The sequence below is a fragment of the Cervus canadensis genome, chromosome 7 (assembly GCF_019320065.1).
Source record: "Cervus canadensis isolate Bull #8, Minnesota chromosome 7, ASM1932006v1, whole genome shotgun sequence".
Classification (NCBI taxonomy): Eukaryota; Metazoa; Chordata; class Mammalia; order Artiodactyla; family Cervidae; genus Cervus; species Cervus canadensis.
The window spans coordinates 69,927,329-69,950,343 of NC_057392.1; the positions used below are offsets into that span (position 1 = coordinate 69,927,329).

General features: G+C 38.9%; 1 protein-coding gene across 3 annotated transcripts in view; it reads right to left on the reverse strand.

The window, feature by feature from the left end:
- Positions 1–621: 621 nt before the first annotated feature.
- Positions 622–23,015, reverse strand: part of FNDC3B (fibronectin type III domain containing 3B) — a 352,029-nt gene continuing 329,635 nt past the window's right edge. For all 3 annotated transcript variants that reach the window (XM_043473729.1, XM_043473727.1, XM_043473728.1), the window contains exons 24-26: positions 18,698–18,864; positions 15,918–16,045; positions 622–4,114 (exon numbers count right to left, since the gene is read on the reverse strand). In XM_043473729.1, the coding sequence (XP_043329664.1) occupies positions 3,803–4,114; positions 15,918–16,045; positions 18,698–18,864 (607 nt within the window). In that variant the 3' untranslated portion in view covers positions 622–3,802. The remainder of the gene's footprint in view (positions 4,115–15,917; positions 16,046–18,697; positions 18,865–23,015) is intronic.

A 23,015-nucleotide genomic window follows, 5' to 3' on the forward strand; every position in this document is an offset into this window, starting at 1 on the left:
AGAGCTTTGAGTTATAAACAATGTTTCCCCAATCATTTTTCCCTCAGGGGAAAAAAGACAGCAGGCATTCCTAGCAAAACAAATCTAAACATCATGATGAAACCATGACTATAGTAGCAACACTATACTTTATTGCTGCTGTTGTTGCTGAATGGGACCTGGAGGAGGGAAGGGGGAGGTCAGAACCGTGCGAGTCTGTCCCAGAGAAGGAGCATCCCAGGTGCTAAGTGAAGAGGCAAACCTGGGCTCCTGAGTTTGGCATATGGATAACATGTTAGAATACAAGCGTACTTTATCTACACAGACTCTGAAAAAGAACTGGCTGCCCATGGGCCTTGTCCACGATCGCATGTTAGTTGGCCCATTTAGGGAGATCTGGACTTGCAGCCTCTTTTGAAAAAACTAGCCTACATGTTTGTGGGTGGCAGAACCGTAGGACCCCAACCAGGAGCAGGGTGGCAGCCACCCCTTTAGATGGCAAAGCAAGCTCCCTGCACTATGCCACCTGCCTGGCCTCTAAAGGCATCTGAATTTACAACTTCTGGGATGTAGTTTAAGATTTTAAAAAGTAACAACAACAACTAAAGCAATCCTATCCATGGCAGAAGAACCCTACTTAAGTCAGAAAGAATTAAAACATTTATTGGGCATAAATATATTACATATACACTACAGATACAGTTAGGTATTACATATAGCATAGTATTTGCAAAATCTATACATTAAAATTGATATGGCAGTTTTAATACAATGTATATGAAATAGTCTAAAATTTACAATACAGGAAAACATGATTATTTTTTTTTTCTCCTAAAGTTGAAAAGCTTGGAATGTATGTCCAACAGTGAGGTAAAACATTTTGTCTTTCAATTTAAAGAATTGTGCAAGGATAACATTCAAACACATTCAATTAGGGCACTTTTCAAATTTGACAGGAATACTGAATTACTGTAGCCGACAAAACATGGTTAGAAAATGCCAACATTTTAAGTTGATAAGAACAAGGCAGATAATATGCAAAAAATCTTTTAAAAAAGTTTTCTTTTTGAACAATTTCTTTGAGGACAAAAGGGAATTTTGCTTCACATGACTGGAATTTCTTGTGCCAGAGAGGAGTTTGACATATAGAGAGCATCAGAAAGCCACTCACTCATTCCTACATATTGCAAAAGAGCAAAGAGAGAAGGTTAACATAACACTTTATTTTATTGTTCATGTGTAATGGCAATATATAGTTATATATCAATATCACATATACATAATATTTGTAATATAAAATAGTGCCAGATAGTGTGATAACTTTTTGACTGGGGAATTATAATGAACAGTCAATAGTGGAGAGCAATAAAATAAAGTGCTGTTAGCTAGTGTTCACACACTCAGCTTTCTGGTGGTTAGACAGTATGAAAATCTCAAAGATCAAATATTCATAGCAATTTTGGCTTAAAGTACTATTTCATTAAGAAAAAATGCCAACCAATTGAGAGAATTTCTTTATAGCAGCAGTTCTGAAGTGTTTCCAAAAAGGGATTTTATTTTTCTCTTGCAGACAAGGTTCTTGTAACTCAGCTGACTCTTCATTGTTTAAAAAAAAGAAAAAAAGCCTTCTCCCCAAAGGCATGAGATTGTTTCAGAAAATGCAGATGCAGTTGTTATAGTGAATTGTAATGCACATTTAATAGTGGAGTGAGTTTTGGAAGGCCAGAAACTTTGGCAGAAATATATTTACCTTGATGCCATCAGTTTGCAAGGCTAATTAAACTAGTTATTCTAGTCAATAACAAAATACAGAACTTTCTAGTACTTACTACATCACAATGTAGGCACACAGAATAATTCATTGATCTTAGCACTTTCTTTAAAGAGATGATTATGTTTTTCTTGGGTACATGTAAACGTTTCAATCACTGATAATGGATTTTTTTTTTTTTTGGCATTTAATGCACTGGATGCTCTTTATCTTTAAAAACACAAGAAAATGTCAGAAGAATGGTAATACTACAGATGTTGCCAAGGAACAAGACTGACCTAAAATTACAAAAGTATAAAACACAAAAAAATAACATGCTACAAGGGAAAATTAGTACATAAGTACATTTAAAAAATTTTACAATAAATAAAGATTGCACTGTAATTGGCATTTAAAGTACTGTATGCAGAATATAGTATAAATAAACCAAAAACAAAATAATGTTGGTTTCCCCATGACTTTGGTATGGGAACATTATAAGCTAGTACAGGATACTGCATTTTAAGACAACATAGACCAAGCACAAAATAGCTATGATCAAGAAAAACCAAGTAGCAAAAATATACAAAAACAGAAGCAGGGGGATACACTGTGTCTGTTGCACCCTTTTGGAATATATTTGCACCTCCAACTCTTAAATGTCCCTGAGGTACGCAAACATTATGGACTTCATATACATAATCCAATGACTTTGGGTTAAAATTGACAATCTCAGGAATCAAAAGAAACATGCAAGAGTAACACTTTGCACTCCGATAGCACCTGTTGATCAAGGATCTCAAAGCACTTACAAACATTAGAATCCCCATTTTATTTTTTATTTTTAATGCATGGGAACACTGAGGCACAGAGAGGTAAAGTGACGTGTTCAGGTCACGCAGCAAGTTAGTGACAGATCCAGGGAGAGAATCTAGGCTCCTTGACCCCCAAACACCCTGTGCTTCTTACCAGCAAATACCATTCCCTCTCCACACATAGCCAAGTCAACCCCCAAAAATAGGAACTACAAATTTATTGGGTTTTAATTTTCACTTGCTATTAGATTAGTATTATGTGCACTGAATTAAGGAACTGAAATTCAATCACTTCATTGATACCTCAAAGAACAGCCTAACGGCAAATCTTTCAAAAATAACGAGCTGACATATAAGGAGACTGATCACAATTAGTATAAATCATGGACAATGGGCAGAGGCACTAAACCGTCACCAGTTCTCGTCATAGAATTCTGGTCAAACATAACAGAATATAATAACTCTAGTGATTAGATTAGAAGTAGTTATATACAAAGACAAACAAGTTAAAGCAGCTTTTAAAATAGCTGAACAAGGAAACAACTAACTATTGCACAATGCCCTCGAAAAGTTACTGCTATGAATTGACGTGGTAAAATCTACAATGCTCCATAATTTATAGGTGCATTTTGGTTACTTGATTTCTTAGACAGGCAGCTCATAGTGTTAAAATCATAGGAAATACAGATTATTAAAACATTTTAGATTAAAGTACACATTTTGATTTCAATGAGCTAAACAGTTAAATAACTGAGTGACAACTTGGTTGTTTAGGGCAGCCTTATCTGAGTGAACATATTGTCCATCATGTGGTGGTTTCTGTGTGGTAATACTCTGACAATGCCGAAATCCTAGCCCTGTGATTCATGTTCACAGATACAGATGATCAAGACATAAGAAGTGAACGGTGAATATAAATTACTAAATTGTAACATGGAAAAAAAAAAAATCAAAGGCTTGCAAAAGACATCAGTGAAGACAGAATGAAGGCAAATCTGAAAAATTTAAAAGAAAACATAAGCTAGCTTTTGGTATCTGGTTTGCTTCTTTTTTAAAAAAAATCCAGTTTAACCTCTTCCTAGTTTTGCATTTCAAAAAGGTGCACCAAAACACTGATATTTTTTTCCTAGCTAAATCTGTAAAATAAGTATATAAATCAAAGAACAAAAGGGCTTAAAAAAGGGAGTATCTGAATAAATGTGTATATTAAAATGTGTAGCATTAATTAAATTCATACCTCTAGTTTCGTTGGGTTTGTTTACTTCATTAAGAAGTACTGTAATATAAAGGCAAATAAAATGGATAAAGTTGCAAAGCCAACCACAATGAGGGCTGCAAACTGTTCATCAGTAGGCATCATGCTCTTCATTTTGGGATCATCTAAGCTCCCCATGTCCCCTGTAAGCATGACCTCACTCCGTTGTAGTACAAAAGCTGCAGAGGGACTGAAAGCTCCGCTTAGCTCCTGAGAGGTGTCTAAACAGCGACGACACGCACACACGCGGAACCGATAGTCTGTGTTGGTCTGGAGGCCTGAGATTTGGAATGTGGCTTCTTCTCCCTTGTACACCTTCAAGAAAAAGAAAAGTCCTGGTCAATTATAACAACATTGTGATCTCTGAAGTAATAATCATATAACATTGGGTCCTTGTAGAACTGGTTAGGTTTAAATGAACTCCATAACAACAAAGAGTACCTGGAATGGCATTTGTCCAAGTCTGTATTTCATCCATAAAGTATTCTGACCTACTCTGAATAAAACATAAATTCAGTGGCTCTGATATTGACAGGAGGTAAGGCACACATCAGTACTGCAGCTGATACAAGTAATGGTGATGCATCTAGTTGAATTTTAATAATTTAGGCTATAAATCAGCAGATGACTTAATTCTTATAAAGGGCTCTCTGATCTTGGTGCACAGTACTAATTTTTTAAATGTAAACAATTAAAAACAAATTACGGAAATAAAGGGCAAAGTCTCAGTTGACATTCGCTAGTGGCTACACCATGAAACCCTACTCCATTAGATAGCTCACCCCAGCCCTAAGAGGTAAACACTATTTTGACTTTTCATCCTGTAATTTGTTTTGCCTGCTCTAGAGGTTCATACAAATACAGTCACTGTGCACTTTCCTGTGCCTAGGAGATTCAGCTGTTCCTTTTACTGAAGAATAAGTATTTTATCACATGCCTGTACACTGATGTGTCCATTTGCTTCTTGACAAATATTTGCATTATTTCCAGTTTGGAGTTTTTATACAGTAAGAGTACTATGAACATTTTTGTTCAAATCTTGGACTTAAGTTTCTCTTTTTCTTAGGCGAATACCTAGAAGTGCTGTGTTGCATGGGAAAGTTTTTTTTTTTTTTTCCATTTATTTTTATTAGTTGGAGGCTAATTACTTTACAATATTGTAGTGGGTTTTGTCATACATTGACATGAATCAGCCATGGAGTTACACGTATTCCCCATTCCGATCCCCCCTCCCACCTCCCTCTCTACCCGATCCCTCTGGGTCATCCCAGTGCACCAGGCCCAAGCACTTGTCTCATGCATCCAACCTGGGCTGGTGATCTGTTTCACTATAGATAATATACATGTTTCGATGCTGTTCTCTCGAAACATCCCACCCTCGCCTTCTCCCACAGAGTCCAAAAGTCTGTTCTGTACATCTGTGTCTCTTTTTCTGTTTTGCATATAGGGTTATCATTAGCATCTTTCTAAATTCCATATATATGTGTTAGTATACTGTAATGGTCTTTATCTTTCTGGCTTACTTCACTCTGTATAATGGGCTCCAGTTTCATCCATCTCGTTAGAACTGATTCAAATGAATTCTTTTTAATGGCTGAGTAATATTCCATGGTGAATATGTACCACAGCTTCCTTATCCATTCGTCTGCTGATAGGCATCTAGGTTGCTTCCATGTCCTGGCTATTATAAACAGTGCTGCGATGAACATTGGGGTACACGTGTCTCTTTCAGATCTGGTTTCCTCGGTGTGTATGCCCAGAAGTGGGATTGCTGGGTCATATGGCAGTTCTATTTCCAGTTTTTTAAGGAATCTCCACACTGTTCTCCATAGTGGCTGTACTAGTTTGCATTCCCACCAACAGTGTAAGAGGGTTCCCTTTTCTCCACACCCTCTCCAGCATTTATTGCTTGTAGACTTTTGGATAGCAGCCATCCTGACTGGTGTGTAATGGTACCTCATTGTGGTTTTGATTTGCATTTCTCTGATAATGAGTGATGTTGAGCATCTTTTCATGTGTTTGTTAGCCATCTGTATGTCTTCTTTGGAGAAATGTCTGTTTAGTTCTTTGGCCCATTTTTTGATTGGGTCATTTATTTTTCTGGAATTGAGCTGCAGGAGCTGCTTGTATATTTAACAAGTGGTGCTGGGAAAACTGGTCAACCACTTGTAAAAGAATGAAACTAGAACACTTTCTAACACCATACACAAAAATAAACTCAAAATGGATTAAAGATCTAAATGTAAGACCAGAAACTATAAAACTCCTAGAGGAGAACATAGGCAAAACACTCTCCGACATAAATCACAGCAGGATCCTCTATGACCCACCTTCCAGAATATTGGAAATAAAAGCAAAAATAAACAAATGGGACCTAATGAAACTTAAAAGCTTTTGCACAACAAAGGAAACTATAAGCAAGGTGAAAAGACAGCCCTCAGATTGGGAGAAAATAATAGCAAACGAAGCAACAAAGGATTAATCTCAAAAATATACAAGCAACTCCTGCATAGGAAAGTTTTAACAAGCACATCCCTTTGCACTCCTGCCAGCTAAGAATGAGAGTTCCAGTTGCTCCACAGCCTCACCAACATTTGTTATTGTCAGTCATTTATATTCCAGTCATTCTCATGGGTGAGACTGGTACCTCAGTTGCATTTCCCTGATGCCTAAAGGTGTTTCTCACCTCTTCATGTGCTTATTTGGTCATTCATATAACTTCTTTTGTGAAGAGTGTGTTCAACTGTTTTGCCTATTTTAATTTGCAGTGGTTCTTTAATATAATCTGGATGTAAGTTCTTTGTCAGTTATGTTATGAATATTCTCTCCCAGTTTTGTGGCTTACCTAATCATTTTTTAAGAAATTTTTTGATGCAGTCCTGTTTATCACAAATTAATATTTACTTTAATGGTCTGTCTTAAGTGTTTCCTGTTTGACCAACCTGTCCTTTTCCATTTTTCTTCCACTTCGTTCTTCTATCAAAATGGTATTGATACTCAAAACACTTAGAGGAAATGATAATCACCTTAAAATTACACAAAAATCCATGTCTTATGTTAGAGATAGGAAAAAACTAGCTGAAACTCAAATCAGTAAACAGATTTGGTTAATTAAATAGGAAAGTAAAATTGACCAAACACTTTCCAGCTGAGTAGCACTGAGTTAGCCTCATAAAGTGCTTAAAACATGGGTTGTATATAGGTAACTGCACAGCAAAAGTTAGCAATTATTATTACTACTACTACTACTGTTTAGAATTTAAAAATACTTCAAATATATTTTTAACATACAGTGATCAAAAGTGATAGGGGCATTTTTAGTGACAGGCCACCTTAGTAAAACAATTTTGCCCATTAACATAAATTCCCTAGAAAATAAAGAGCATTTCCAACAATCTCAACTCTGTCTGAAACACTTGCCAGAGTCAGTGGGAATCTACAAACATTCAGTTGCTAAAGACCAGCATATAAAGAAGCAGGACACTGTATTAGAGAACACAAGTGCACGGGCCACTCATCCCGTGTTGTGCAAACTGCAAGAGCAAGAAGATTGTAGTTTAGAAAAGGCATCAGAACATCCAATGTTCACCTGATACTCAGCCTTCTGAAAATTTTTTCCTCCCTCATTTCCAAACTTTAGAAGTAGCCATTAAGAGTCTTATTGTACTTTTGTTTAGTGAGTAAGCCCCAGAAAATCAATTGTGTTTCTCATATTTCCCAGATTCACCCTTGCTTTTGCTATTCCCTTTTATAAGACTTGAAGCATGTGCCTCTAGGTGAGCTACTCTTTCTCTGTGAAGATTGTGGCATGTGTCTTAGCAACTGCTATGGGCTGAGCAGGGCTGGAGCAGCCAAGGACAAGAGAGCTATAAGAAAACCCCAGTGATCCTGAGAGATCACTCCTTTCTCATAGCTCACTGTTCCAATGATAAGTTAGTTAAATGGCTACTTTAAGATGAACTTGTCGTCATGGTGACTGCCCCAACCCACACACAGCCAGCTAGTCAGGAGTTCAGACTACACCATGATGATACTTTCTATGGATTATTTCCCAACATCATGTGCATGGTCTCAGAAAAACAATGGTGCACCTTTTTTTCTTTACAGAGACCTTTTCATTGTGAATGTTCTTTACTTAATTTCCCATATTTAGATGCTCAAATCAGTATTTTTCAAAACAAGTCTTTTTTTTTTCAAACTGCTGGGACCATTCATGAAGGGAGTGACCAGCATACTACCAGTCCCTTCACCATCTGAGCCTTGGTTTCCTATCTGCAATAGCCCAGGTAACAATCTATTCTAACTCTATGGTGGCAGTAGTTAATGTTAGGATGTTGATGGAGTTGAAGAAAAGATGCCATCTAAGCTTTAGCTGTAAGGTTTCTTGATACTTTTCTTTCATTAATCCTTTTGGAGGTCTCACCTCTTGAAATGTTTACACTTAGCAGAGTGAAATGTGGTAGCTACTGGAGCTCTTCTGTGGAACCCCAGGGAACTGGCATAGGATTCCAGGTCTAAGTCCTTGCTCTGGCACTTTCTAGGTTTGTGACCTCAGGCAAATAACAGCTTTGAGCCTTACTTTCCTCATCTTTAACATGGGACAGTAACAGTACCTAACTTAATCCCAACAGGGGATTATTAAATAAGAAACTGTGCAAAATGCTTTGTGAAAGGAGTATGCTGGAGGTAAGTTCTCTTTATCAAATTTAATCCTTCTGATTACTCTGGCAACTGAGCATTACTCCCATTTTAGAGATGAGAAAGCTAAGGATCAGAGAGCTGTTAATTTCTTGAGGTCTCAGGTGAGTAAGGGTGGTTAGCGGTAGCCCCCAGGGGAGATTTCTCACATCTCACTTACCCCCGCTCATCACTGGAACCGCTCTAGCTCCACTGGTTCCATGTCCTTGGGTTGAACCCACCCTCCAAGTTAGTCCTCATCTAGTGACTATGGTGTGATGCCAAGTGTACTTCCCTTGACCTTCTGACTTTGTCTCCCCAGGGAGTCTGATAACTTCTCTGCTGCTTCCGTGAAACCCTTCCAGATCACCCCACCCTGGGTCCCACTGCCTTTCCTTTATGAGGTATGGAAAGCAGGTCCCCAACCCAGACTCTGCCAGGGAAAGACTTGGGCAGCACTTCTGCGATGTGTCCTCTTAATTTATGCTACACTGATGACCTCATGGCTGAAAACCACTTAGTAACCTATTTCCCCACAGATGTGGGAGAGATTTTTGGAAAGCTGATATAAAGTTTCATTTATATCTAGTGTTAAATTATTTCTATGGTTTCCAGAATTTGCATGGCTAGCTCCTTCTATGAAAGTGGGCTCAGTATATTTAATTTCCCAGAAACCCAACTCAGGGAATCTTGAATAGAGACTTTATATAAATAATTTTTTTGATTTATACTTCTCTCCCTAAAGATCCCTGAAAATGTATTTTGAAAGTAAAGGAATGCTACTTTTCTCATACCCTTAAGCAAAAAGCTTAGTGAAGGAAAAATGAATATCTAACAGAAGGGAACTTCCTTAATGACAAGTCCAATCAAAAGTAGAGCTTTAATTTGTAAATCTTTTTCTTTTAGCTCTTATTTTAATTGGAAGACCTCACCCCTTTCAAAAGCATTGTCAACACAATGTTTTTATTATCTTTAAATATATATATATGTGATAAATATATTGAGTGTGGGACTGGGTTCTATTTCCATAGCAAATAGCACATAGCTATAACAGAGAAGATGCTCATCGAATGTTCTCTAATTAGAACCCTTAAATATTTAAGAGTAGATATGCTTATACCAGGCAGTTTGAAAAGAGGAGAATTACCAGAAACAAGTACATCTGAACATTTAGAACCCCCACACAAACCACAGGGTGTAGCATAGGTACAGCCATGATTATCCAACGGAGTCATTAACAATGATTGAGTTGTTTTCAGTGCATTGATAGTAGTTGACAACACTTATGATTAAACCTTTTGGCTTCCTTCCTAGCTAAGGAAAAAATGAAAACAATCCCAATACTCCATTTCCTGAGGATTCTGGTCCCACAGGTTTGAGATAACTGATTTGTTTTTGTGTAAAGAATCACAGCCATAGGATCACACCATCAGTAGGGTCATCAGGCCTGCAGCACAGTTCAGGGGACTTTTCACGGGACTGTGCCTCTCTCTGCAGCAGGCTGCGCCTCTTCTCCTCTTGTTTTCATTCATTTTGACAGGGGCACCATTATGGGTTCTTCCTCCTGCCTCAACCCAATTTAAAAGGCATAGCTCCATCTAAGATTATCTTTATTGAAGTAACCAATCATAATATCACAGTAAGTATACATGCAATATTATTTTTACAAAGACTATTTCTGTCCTTGATTTGGTGTGCAATATATTTTAAAGTAATTTTGACATGTTTATTCCAAGTGAGAGGATTTAAAGTAATACCCAGATAATCAAAATGAAGAATCTGTGACCCTCAATTCAGAGTAACATGCTGTGTAGTTGAAATCCTTGAAATCTCTTTTACTAATTCTCCCAAGAAAAAGGGATATAACTGCCCAGCATCACCATCTGACAGCACCCTCTCAAGACTGAGCAGAGCTGATGTTCACAGTAACCCTGAAATGGAGAATCAGTATCTCCACTTTGACAAGACAGCAAGGCCCAGAGAGGTGAATAAGTCCTCCAATACCACATGGCTCCAGAAGGCAGACTTGACCTTTCTTGGCCCCTTGCTGAAGTGGGCATTTACTAACCTGTAGGATTCCCCTGTGGAGAGTGCAATGCTGGGCAGGAACTGCTGCTCCTGAGCCAGAGAGGATGGGAAGGGCACTATTGTCAAACTGCATCTTGGGGGCATGCTGTTTCCACCCCAGTGGGACTGGGAAGCTCTGAGAGCACAGATTATGCCATTCTGTTATATGCCAGGCAGCCCTCACTGTACAGGGCACCTAACAGTTTCTCAATGAATCAGGGGTCCTATATCAGAATTCCAGGAAACTGAATACACATTTGTTTTATATGCAATTTAAAATGGATGTATGCATGAATATTTTTCTGGTAGAAGGGGTCATATCCCTCATCAGATACTTAAAGCTACCTATAAACCTACAAAATGTTGAGAGTCAGTAAGACAAATAATAGCTTTTAAATATTCCCATATTGATCTATTCTTACTTTGCTTTGGATTTGAACCTTTATGAAAATAGACAATCATAGCCTGTTTCATTTCTGTTAGGGAATTAAATTGCAAACCATTAAAAAATATGCAGGCTCCAAGTCTTTAAAATCATTCCATCAAGGTCAAGAGAAGATCTTTCTTCACAGTACCTTGTGTGATACCACAAAGAATCAATACATGTCCCAATACTATATTTTAAAAATGATACAAAATAAATTCAGAGATGCCATCAAGTTAAAGGTGGAGCACTATGAATTTTCAGATGCTTCAAATGTTTTCTTAATGCAATAAATCTGAGCAGCAACAGTATTAATAATATGTCACAAATTTTGGCTCCCAGTAGGCAATACTTTCTTATAGTTTGTTACCCTTTTCTTACCTTCAGTGTTTATATTTACACACTTTATATAAAAATCATTACTATCTGAATATGAATGTGTATCATTTCACTTTCTTGATTTTAAAACTGCTTATGTTCTGTCTTGTGAGGTGAAAAAAGTCCCCTGGATATACACACAATTTTCATTCTTTTCTTGAATGCTTTATAATTAATGTCTGAAAAGAACTTTTAAGCTTCTTGAGAAAAAGCTTATGCTTGAAAAGACTTTTTAAATGGCAGAGAAGCCAAATCAATATATGCATGCATACTAATGCAGAGTAAAACTTTAGGTGAGGACTTAATACTTGAAGTTAATAGACTGTTTCATAATTAGAACCAGCTGCTCACCCTACATCATGATAGCTAAACAAAAGAAAGCTAATTACAGAGTTTAACTCAATGTTTCCGGCAAAATATCAGCAAAAGCCTTGGCCCTTGCCATATGTTGCCTGTAAAACATGAGCTTGGGGAACAGAAGCCACTGTCCTATGATGGGTGATTTTTTTCACCTAAGTTACAAATATCACTTCTAAATCCCCCCTATGGTCAAGTTTAATTCTCATCCCCACTGCAAGTATAAATCACCCTATTCCTTTGAAACAGGCCTCTTTCATGCATGCAAAAAACATTTACAGAGTGCCTAGCTATGTTCCAGTCCTGGGAAGATAAAAATGAATAACACAAGCCCACACATTAGTGGACCCTGTGTGATTAGTGCTGTGATTGAAGTATACACAGTGCTTCTCATAAGCCCACAGCTCTGCCGCGGTGTTCGCTCTGCAATGATGACCTCTCATTTTCTTTTCCTTTGCCTCTATGAATTCAAAGCCTGTTATCTCTGGACTATAATTAACAATTATTTTGCACACATAATATAAACAGGCTTCACTCCCTATCTTGTGTCCAGAACAAGTGAATGTAGGGCTCAAAACATCATGCTTAAGTTAATGCTTACTGAATAGGGAGAAGCGAAAAACTCAGTACAAATTGTCCCTGACTCAACTGCAACTTGCCTTAATCATTTCTTGGTAAATGCAGGAAACACATGGTTACAAGACGATTGCTAATTCCTATCTACTGAGCCCACCCTGGTTTAACTGTGTTTTCACCAAGAAACTCTAATTTATAGCTGTTTGTTTATAATAAGAAATATATTTTGAAGCATATATGGAATTGTATATTAGTATTTGTATGTTCATGGGTTAAAATATTTTAGCATTAAACAGCAAGATTCAAAGCAGCACATCTACCAATAAAATGTAAGTTGAATTAACCTATACTCTGGCAATGCCTGATGTATAGATATTGAGTAAATGCTGTTTTTCATTGAAAAAGCATTAATCAGTGTGCTTTGAGAAGCAGAACATTTACCCAAGAACAAGCAGAAATGCATGGTACCTGGAGAAAAGGTTTATAAAATACAGTGATGAATGTACTGTTGGGAAGTGAATATTGTTAAGTGTTAAATGATATGTTGTAAAATTTTGTAACATTTCGTCCTTTAACCCATTTTTACAATGCTATGGGACAGGACGGTTCTATTGGTGTTAGAGATGACTAAATCTAGTGGGAGGAAAAATCCTCTATTCTCCATGTGAGCTGAAACTCTGAAACCAATCATATCTTTGAGGTAAGTTGAAAGAGTAACACATGTAAAATTATTTACTGTGAAGAACTAGAACAAATAATTTCACAATTTGTATGGAAACACAAAAAACCTCGAATAGCCAAAGCAATTTTGAGAAAGAAGAATGGAACTGGAGGAATCAACCTGCCTGACTTCAGACTATTACTACAAAGCTATAGTCAAGACAGTGTGGTACTGGCACAAAGACAGAAATATAGATCAATGGAACAAAATAGAAAGCCCAGAGATAAATCCACACACCTATGGACACCTTATCTTTGACAAAGGAGGCAAGAATATACAATGGAGAAAAGACAATCTCTTTAACAAGTGGTGCTGGGAAAACTGGTCAACCACCTGTAAAAGAATGAAACTGGAACACTTTCTAACACCATACAAAAAAAACAAACTCAAAATGGATTAAAGGTTTAAATGTAAGACGAGAAAATATAAAATTCCTAGAGGAAAACATAGGCAGAACACTCTCTGACATAAATCACAGCAAGATCCTCTATGACCCACCTCCCAGAGTAATGGAAATAAAAGCAAAAATAAACAGATGGGACCTAATGAAACTTAAAAGCTTTTGCACAATGAAGGAAACTATAAGGTGAAAAGACAGCCTTCAGAATGGGAGAAAATAATAGCAAACAAAACAACTGACAATTAATCTCAAAAATATACAAGCAGCTCATGCAGCTCAATTCCAGAAAAATAAACAGCCCAATCAAAAAATAGGCCAAAGAACTAAACAGACATTTCTCCAAAGAAGACATACAGATGGCTAACAAACACATGAAAAGATGCTCAACATCACTCATTATCAGAGAAATGCAAATCAAAACCACAATGAGGTACCATTACACGCCAGTCAGAATGGCTGCTATCCAAAAGTCTACAAGCAATAAATGCTGGAGAGGGTGTGGAGAAAAGGGAACCCTCTTACACTGTTGGTGGGAATGCAAACTAGTACAGCCACTATGGAGAACAGTGTGGAGATTCCTTAAAAAACTGGAAATAGAACTGACATATGACCCAGCAATCCCACTTCTGGGCATACACACTGAGGAAACCAGATCTGAAAGAGACACGTGCACCCCAATGTTCATCGCAGCACTGTTTACAATAGTTATGACATGGACGCAATCTGTCCATCAGCAGATGAATGAAGAAGAAAGTTGTGGTACGTATACACAATGGAATATTACTCAGCTATTAAAAAGAACGTATTTGAGTCAGTTCTAATGAAACTGGAGCCTATTATACAAAGTGAAGTAAGTCAGAAAGAAAAACACCAATACAGTATACTAACGCATATATATAGAATTTAGAAAGATGGTAATGACAACCCTATATGCAAGACAGTAAGAGAGACCCAGATATAAAGAACAGACTTTTGGACTCTGGGAGAAGGCGAGGGTGGGATGATTTGAGAGAATAGCATTGAAACATGTATATTACCATATGTGAAACAGATCACCAGTCCAAGTTTTACGCCTGAAACAGGGCACTTAAAGTCGGTGTACTGGGACAACCCAGAGGAATGAAATAGGGAGGGAAGGGGGTGGGGGGTTTGGGACCGGGGAACACATGTATATCTGTGGCTGATTCACATCGATGTATGGCAAAAAACCACCACAATATTGTAAAGTAATTAGTCTCCAATTATAATAAATAAATTAAAAACGTATTTACTGTGAAATGAAATATACTGTATAAAATGAGATTCTAAGGTGAAAGGAAACAAGAGTGTGTTTGCTCTTCTTTAAGAGGAATGATGGAAACTGGTGAAACCATCCACTGATGTTAAACAACACTGGTGGCTGTCATATTTAAAACAAGTTTTTGCAAAATGTGTTTGAAGCAATTCACTTTAAATCTGACACTTCATAGTAACAAAGGATTATGAAATTTACTAAAATTTTCTTTCTTTCTACACATTATTATTATATGAGGGATGTTAACCAGTGAACTAACACAAGCTCTGAATTGTTTTTTCTACTTGTTTTGTGTATCTGGAGCCTTTATTCTTTATCTGAATAAAGAAGTTTTTGCAAATTATGATAAAGATTCAGAAGGCAGGTGGCATTTATCTTCAATTTCTTGAGTTTGATGTAAATGCACACCTCTATTACAAGTGCTGGGAAGGAGCGGGTCTCAGCTGTCCTAACAGAGCAACAGCGTTATATTCTGCTTTCACATAGTTATTAAGTTTCTGGGAATGTTATGGAAACCTATAGAGTAGCTGAATCTTTCATAGCTAGTGACAAGACAATGAGTGGCTCTGGAAGAATCAGGATCAAAAAGGGTGTAATGAATGATAAACCCAAATCTTTATCATGTGATATGTATAGTCTTGCTACTCAAAACATGGTCCATGCACTAGCAACATCAGTGTTACCTGGGGGCTTGAACCATGACCCCAGACTGACTGAATCAAAATCCACATGAACAGATTCTCATATGATCCTACGCACGCTAAAGGACGACAAACAGTGACCCAAAGCTTCTGAATCATAGCCTTGAGGGCTGATAAGTCCTCTTCTTCCTTCCTCATCCTTCAATTATAACTTCCGTAAAAAAAGCAGATAGAACAGGGGCTTCAGTAATTAGGTTGACACTTTTCCCCTCTAGAGTAAAATCACTGACACAGTTTTCGATACATACACAGTTTGATACTTGTGAATACCACAAGCAATATCAAATAGAAATATAGAACTTAAAACCCGTGAGATCATGCTTGAGAAACTGAAAATATAAGAACATAAGCTAGAGCTATTATATCCTAAAGAGTCAGCTAATGGGTACTTGTGAATCAGTTTCTACGATTGATTTTAAGAAAAATGTAGTTCACTTGCCACTGAACCCTCACAGCAACAGGCAGAGGCCAGGAGCCAACCAGACTGACAGGCCACACACGTGCTACACATGCTGGTTCTCACCTGTTTGTACTCAGATTCTCTTCCAACCAACACCTGCAGAACATAGTTGACAGGGTCGCCTTTCATGGGTGGTACCGTCTCCCATAAAATTTCACACGCATTTCCTTCTAACTGTGTTACTCGAGGTGCTGAAATACAAATCCACACATTCACGGTCAAAAATTCAAAGTATCATATAAATGGTCAGTATTTCAGTAATATTACCGAGAATCTGAGAGAGGGAGAGTGTGCTTGTGCCTGCCCTGGGAGGGGAGTTTATTTGTCCAGCCCCCTAGAAATCTATCAGGACACCCTTTACAAAGAGAAGGCATTGAAGTCACTGGCGAAGAGTCCTTTGCTTACTATCCTATTAATAACTGCTTGACATGGCTTGCATTCTCATTTTTTTTTCTTAAAGCTAATGAGAACCTTCTATGATTAAGTCCTGTGTTAGGTACTTTGCAAAACTAGACACTACTTTCAAGGAAATTAAGATGTAGTTAAGGGAAGCAGAGAGAAAGGTATGAAACAAAGATAAGCAAGCAGACATAACGTAGGCCAGATGGGAATGAGAGGTACAAGGAAAACATTGGGGAGTTCCAGGGGAGGGAGGTCACATTCATGTGAGGGTCTGAGAAAGGTTTGAGGAGCAGGTGGCCTTCGACACAAGCCTGTAAAAGTTATCTTACGTTCGTATATTTTAATTTTCTACCTACTGGGCTCATCATTCCGGTTTAAAGTGAAATTATATTAGTTTGTAGCAAAGCACTTACAGGCTATAAAATTTTCTTATATTCAATATCTGATATGTTTCCATTTTGTAACTAGCATGTGTAACTCCTCTCACTGAATGCCCTTATTTTAAATTTCTAATTACATGAATTCTCTAGAAGCAGTTGTTTCTACTTTCAATTCTGTACAACACTATTTCAGAAAAAAAAAAAGTTGCCTTTAAAAAAAAGTTTGTATGGGTTGGCTGAAATTTATGGAAAAACTAAAGAAAGAATCTCAGCCAACCACAGTCCTCCAGCTATGACAACTTCCTGAATCTAAAAGTGAGAGGAAGACCTGGTAGTGTGGCAGCGTGAGGACATAGTCCACCTGAAGAAGTACCAAGACCTACAAGGACTATTAATTTGGTGGTGTATTTTCCAAAAGATGAATCTACCTCAATAATCACCTTCAGAGACAAAGATAGTGTTGGAAAGACCCCCGTACTTATTTAGCTAACTGGTAAAAAAGTGGCAAACCTGTTACAACAACAAACCTATCAGCCACAGCATGGTCAGGAGTCTCCTGTTACAGCTGAAAGGCAGAGCCACGCCAAAGTGCCAGGGCGTTTAGTGCCCAAGTGACCCGGAAGTCTACATCCATTTACATCAGTATCTTAGTCACAGGAAGAAGTCAAAGAGCTTCTGGACCCCTGAGGGCCAGGGGAGCACGGGGAAGGCATGCACCATAAAGTACCCTGCAAGGGGGCTTCCCTGGTGCCTCAGTGGTAAAGAATCTGCCTGCAATGCAGGAGATGTGGGTTCTATCCCTGGGTTGGGAGGATCCCCTGGAGTAGGAAATGGCAACCTGCTCCAGTATTCTTGCCTGGGAAATCCCATCAACAGAGGAGCCTGGCGGGCTACAGTCCACGGAGTGGCAAAGAGTTGGACACGACTGATTCTAAGCAATTCTAAGTTACCCTGCAATTCTAAGGTTTCCTATGGGAAACCTTAACAGAATGTGAGTCAGACCCTGACTCAGGCCCTGGAGGCCCCACACCTTCCTGTAATGCACTCCATGTCCTGGTGTATCCGATACAGCTCTTTGTGTGGAAGCAGTGATTCAAATGGCCTAGCTCTTGGGGCCAAACACATAATTTGTGCTCATTGCCTAGCACCTCAAATAGCAGAGCCAACCCTCACTTGACCCCATGTAAAACCGGGTTCAGGTGGGCTGCTGGTCTATCTGTCAGCCTCAGAGTCATTTTGGGCAGCAGCTGGATAAAGCAAAGGGGGGTACTGGGGAGGGGAGGGTGCAGACTCAAGGGTCCTAGAGGCACTGGACCTGGGCCCAGCACTGGTGAAAAGGGATGAGCCAGCTCTGCCCTGTCGCTGTCTGCCTGGCGGGTCTGCTCTGCAGAGGCAGTACTCTGGCTGAAAGCGGGAGACAAGGATTGAGCAGACCTGGTGGACGGAGCGCTTGAGTGGAGCTGGCTTTTGCTCACTCCCTGATCCCGTGAAGTGGGCAGAGAGTCAACCAGTCATTCATAAACCTCAAGACAAATACTCCAGGAGATGAGGACAGGCTGCTGCTGCAGCCTTCCCATGAGAGCTGCGGGTTGGAGGGAAGGTGGGGATGCCGCCCTTGTTAGCCTCTCATTTACACACCAAGGGCATCCAAAGATGCGGATCAACTGTTGAAGGGAGGTACTCAAACCTCTGTGGTAAACTCCATGAGCATTACACCACCAGGAATTCACCTGCATTCCTAACCCAACATCTGTTGCTCTGGTCTCTTTCTTCCCTCGGCCCATCTATCTCCTGTGGGGATAAGACTGCCTCACTGTTATTTGTGATAATAATTTACATGTACTCAAGAGAAGTCACACCAGTAAGCCATCTCCTTTAAGGCCTCTCATTCCCCCTGTAGAACCCATTTCCCAATCTTCTCTTTTAGAAAGTTCTTTTGATTCTATCTGGCTGATATGAGAAATATTAGGAGAGCATATTTAAGGTCAGAATTGAGCCTCCTACAGCTAAATCCCAACACTTCCTCATAGAATAGCACACGGAAATACATGGTCCACAAACCTTTGATGGTGGGGGGGACACTCTTGGTTGTGCTGAAGGTGTAGGTTTCTGAGAAGGGCCCTTCCCCAGCCTCGCTGGCTGCCTGGATTCTGAAGGAGTAGCATGTGAATTCCGTCAGCCTCTGGACCTTATAGGTATGGCTGGGTCCTCTGTAGATTGAAATAAACCTAGAGAAAGGAACAGCATCCATTAGCCACCTGAACTTTTATTAGTGACAAGATATTAACTATGATACAAACATGCAACAGATTAGGCCAACTTGATAAATGCTTTTCATACCATCTGAAAAATCAACCAGTTGCTATGTTATAGTTGTTTAATATCTAATATATGTCTACATAAAAAAATACACACATTGAGGTACTCCTACGTTGGGTGCATAGACATTTACAATTGTTACGTCTTCCTCTTCGATTGATCCCCTGATCATCATGAAGTGTCCTTCCTTATCCCTTGTAATATTCTTTCTTTTAAGGTCTATTTTGTCTGATACAAGGATTGCTACTCCAACTTTCTTTTGATTCCGATTTGCATGGAATATATTTTTCCATCCTCTTTCAGTCTGTATGTGTCTTGAGGTCTGAAGTGGGTTTATTGTAGACAGCATATATATGGGTCTTGTTTTTGTATCCATTCAGCCAGCCTGTGTCTTTTGGTTGAAGCATTTAATTAATTTCCTTTTAAAGTAATTATTGATATAAATGTTCCTATTGCCATTTCCTTAATTGTATGGGGTTGCTTTTGAAGATCTTTTTTCTTCTCTTGTATTTCTTGACAATATAAGTCCCTTTAACATTTGTTGTAAAGCTGGTTTGGTGGTACTGAATTCTCCTAACCTTTGCTTGTCTGAAAAGCTTTTTACTTCTCCATCAGCTTTGAATGAGATCCTTGCTGGGTCCAGTAATCTTGGTTGTAGATATTTTCCCTTTCAGCACTTTAAATATATCCTGCCATTCCCTTCTGGCCTGCAGAGTTTCTGCTGAAAGATCCGCTGTTAAACATATGGGGTTTCCCTTGTATGTTACTTGTGGCTTTTCCCTTGCTGCTTTTAATATCCTTTCTTTGTGTTTAGTCTTCGTTTTAGCATGTGTCTTGGTGTGTTTCTCCTTGGGTTTATCCTGTATGGACTCTTTGAGCCTCTTGGACTTGATTGACTATTTTCTTTTCCATGTTGGGGAAATTTTCAACTATAATCTCTCATCAAAAAGTCTACAGATAGTGAGTGCTTGAGAGGGTGTGTGTGCGGTTGGGGGGGGCGGGGTGGGCGCTCTTGCACCGCTGGTGGGAATGTAAGTTGATGCAGCCACTGTGGAGGACCATGTGGAGATTCCTTGAAGAACAAGGAATGGAGCTGCCATGTGGCCCAGTGGTCCCACCCCTGGGCACATACCCTGAGGAAACCAAAATTGAAAAAGACACATGTATCCCATTGTTCATTGCAGCACTGTGTGCAACAGCTAGAACATGGAGGCAACTTGAATGTCCATTGACAGATGAATGGATGGAGAAGTTGTGGTGCATATACACTATGGAATATTACTCAGCCATAAAAAGGAACATCTTTGAGTCAGTTCTAATGAGATGGATGAAACTAGAACCTATTATATAGAGTGAAGTAAGTCAGAAAGACAAAGATAAATATTCATATTCTAATGCACATATACAGAATCTAGGAAAATGGTACTGAAGAATTTATTTACAGGGCAGCAGTGGAGAAACAGACATAGAGAATAGACTTATGGACATGGGGAGAGGGAAGGAGAGGGTGAGATGTATGAAGAGTAACATGGAAACTTACATTACCATGTGTAAAGTAGATAGTCAATGGGACTTTGCTGTATGGCTCAGGAAACTCAAACAGGGGCTCTGTATCAACCTAGAGGGGTGGGATGGGGAGGGCGATGGGAGGGAGGCTCAAAAGGGAGGGGATACATGTACACCTATGGCTGATTCATGTTGAGGCTTGACCGAAAACAAAAAAATTCTGTAAAGCAATTATCCTTCAACAAAAAAATAAATAAAAATTATGGTATAGATTCTAGAAACATCAGTTCATGCTTTTACTTACTAATAAAAACAAATTTCAGATTTTCCATAAGGTAATACTATATAATCTGATATATTAATTACCTTCTACTATGTACTAGGCAAAGAAGTTAATGTTAACTGGGCATCTGAGAAATACCATGTCCTCTTTACCAGAATTTTCTAAATAACTGAGGTTTAACTAGAAAATCCTTTCAATTTTAGCCTTTATCTTCCCAAGAGCTTCCAAAGCCCCTTTCTCAAACTAGAAAGATGACATTTAGGACTACACATCTTTGAGGAAATCTGTAAAACAGAAAAATTTTGCTCAGAATCATCCATCAGGTTAATCAAAATAATAGAAAAACAGCACAGGTGAGCTGGACAGTTTAGACGGGCAGCTTATGGATCCTTCTCCCATCTGAATCAGGACTATTTTGTACTTCTCTGCTAAATAATTTTTCCATGACACAGGCATAGAAGGCATGAAAAAAACAGGCTTACATTTTAAGTGTTTTCCCCAGGGTCTTAAGAAAATTAAAAATTTCACAATGAAACTGATTGCATAGAACTACAATAGAACGTTACCACTTTTCCTTCTATAGTTAACTGTATACCTGTGGAAATAATATAACTTCCTAACGTTATCCAGGATCTTTAGTAGATTCGGAACCTGAATCGGCTGGCCTGACCACGCTCTGAGAACTGCCATGTGAGTTAATCCAATCACAATGCCTTCTTCCTAACACAGGCCAATTGTCTCTCCCACTTTCCAGGGCTTTGTCCCAGCACCTGGGGACAATGCACTGTCTTCAAATACTGCCCCGAGTCAGTCAGCGGTACAATCACACACAATTCAAAATGTCTCTTGCACTGATTTGGCCTAAGGGTAGGCAGAATTTATGCATTCATTTAGCACACATTTCTAGAACATCTGTTGTGTGTCAAGCTGTGTATTCAAAGATTGATTAGACCTAATCCCTGTGAACTAGTTGGTCTGGTGTGTGGGCAGGGTTTTCTGAAGGAGAGCAGCAGCTTTTCCATGTGCTAGACAGCATTCCCTCCAGATGGATCGATGGACAGATACAGAGATTAAGCAGCTTTTTTTTTTTTTTACAAAACCTGTCAGAGTTAATACTTATCTTAAAGTATCCATGCATTAATTAGCCTTTGCAGTGGAGTTCCTGAGCCCTAGTCATTTCACCCGTTTAATGTTCCTTCTGCTTTGCTGTGTAAGGAAGAACGTTTTACTGAAGAATGAACATTTTTAATTTCAGGAAGAGCCAGAGTCCAGGCTGAAACCCACAAATACCATGGTAACCTACTTAGCGTACCTAACAACATCACATCCTTAATGAAGATACCCCTTGCTAATGCTAGAGGCAAACAGCTATTTATTAACTCAGCCTCACTCAGGCTAGAATCTCTAACTAGAGTAATTGCCCTTAATTATACCACAAAATGGCAGTCACAATTTAAGAGGTAGAAGTGTTGCATCTTCACTACAACCTTGCAATACAGCCTGGTTTTTAAAGAAGTTTGGAGAGGATGACCAGCAGCAGTACTGCTTCCCTGCCTGTTCCTGGCTCTGAGGAGGGTATTTTCTTTTGAAATAAGTTCAATAAATCTACATAGGCAACAGCACTCACATTCATAAAGAAATTTACTGAAGCAGAGTCAGTACTCTAAATTTGTAGTATAATCTAAACTGAGCAAATGGTATATTTTCAAATATTTCAATCTTCAAATTCATCAAAATCTGCCAGTTTTAGAATAGCTATTTTGTTCCTTTCTCTTGTTTTGCTGGTGTACCACAGCATTTTATTAATCTTTTAAAATTGCATTCCAGTTTAGAAAAAGCATGCGGAACAGGTGATGGAAATGGAAAACTTTACAATTTTGCCATTAGGGAGCTTGTTTGCATTGAGGGACAGTGCAATGAAGCTAATGACAGGACCTACCTCATGGAGCTGTTGTGAGGCTGAAATGTGTTACTACAAGGAGCGTGCCCAGAATGATCTGGACAGGTAACAACCACGCAGTGTGGGGCACAGTCATTTTGTAATGCTGAGAAGACAGCAACCCTGAGGTTGCTTTCTTTCCTCCTGGGTGGAGGGTCAGCTGCGTGGGGAGAGGCTGCCCTGCACACAGCGGTCGTTTACCCTCACCCACTAGGCCGGTTAGTGAAGTGTGGGCAGGGCACCTTCCTCACAAGATGGCGGGACTCAGTATGAAAGCTCACGTTACAGCCCCAGTCCCTACAGAGCAGGCCTTAAGTAAATATCTGTTGACC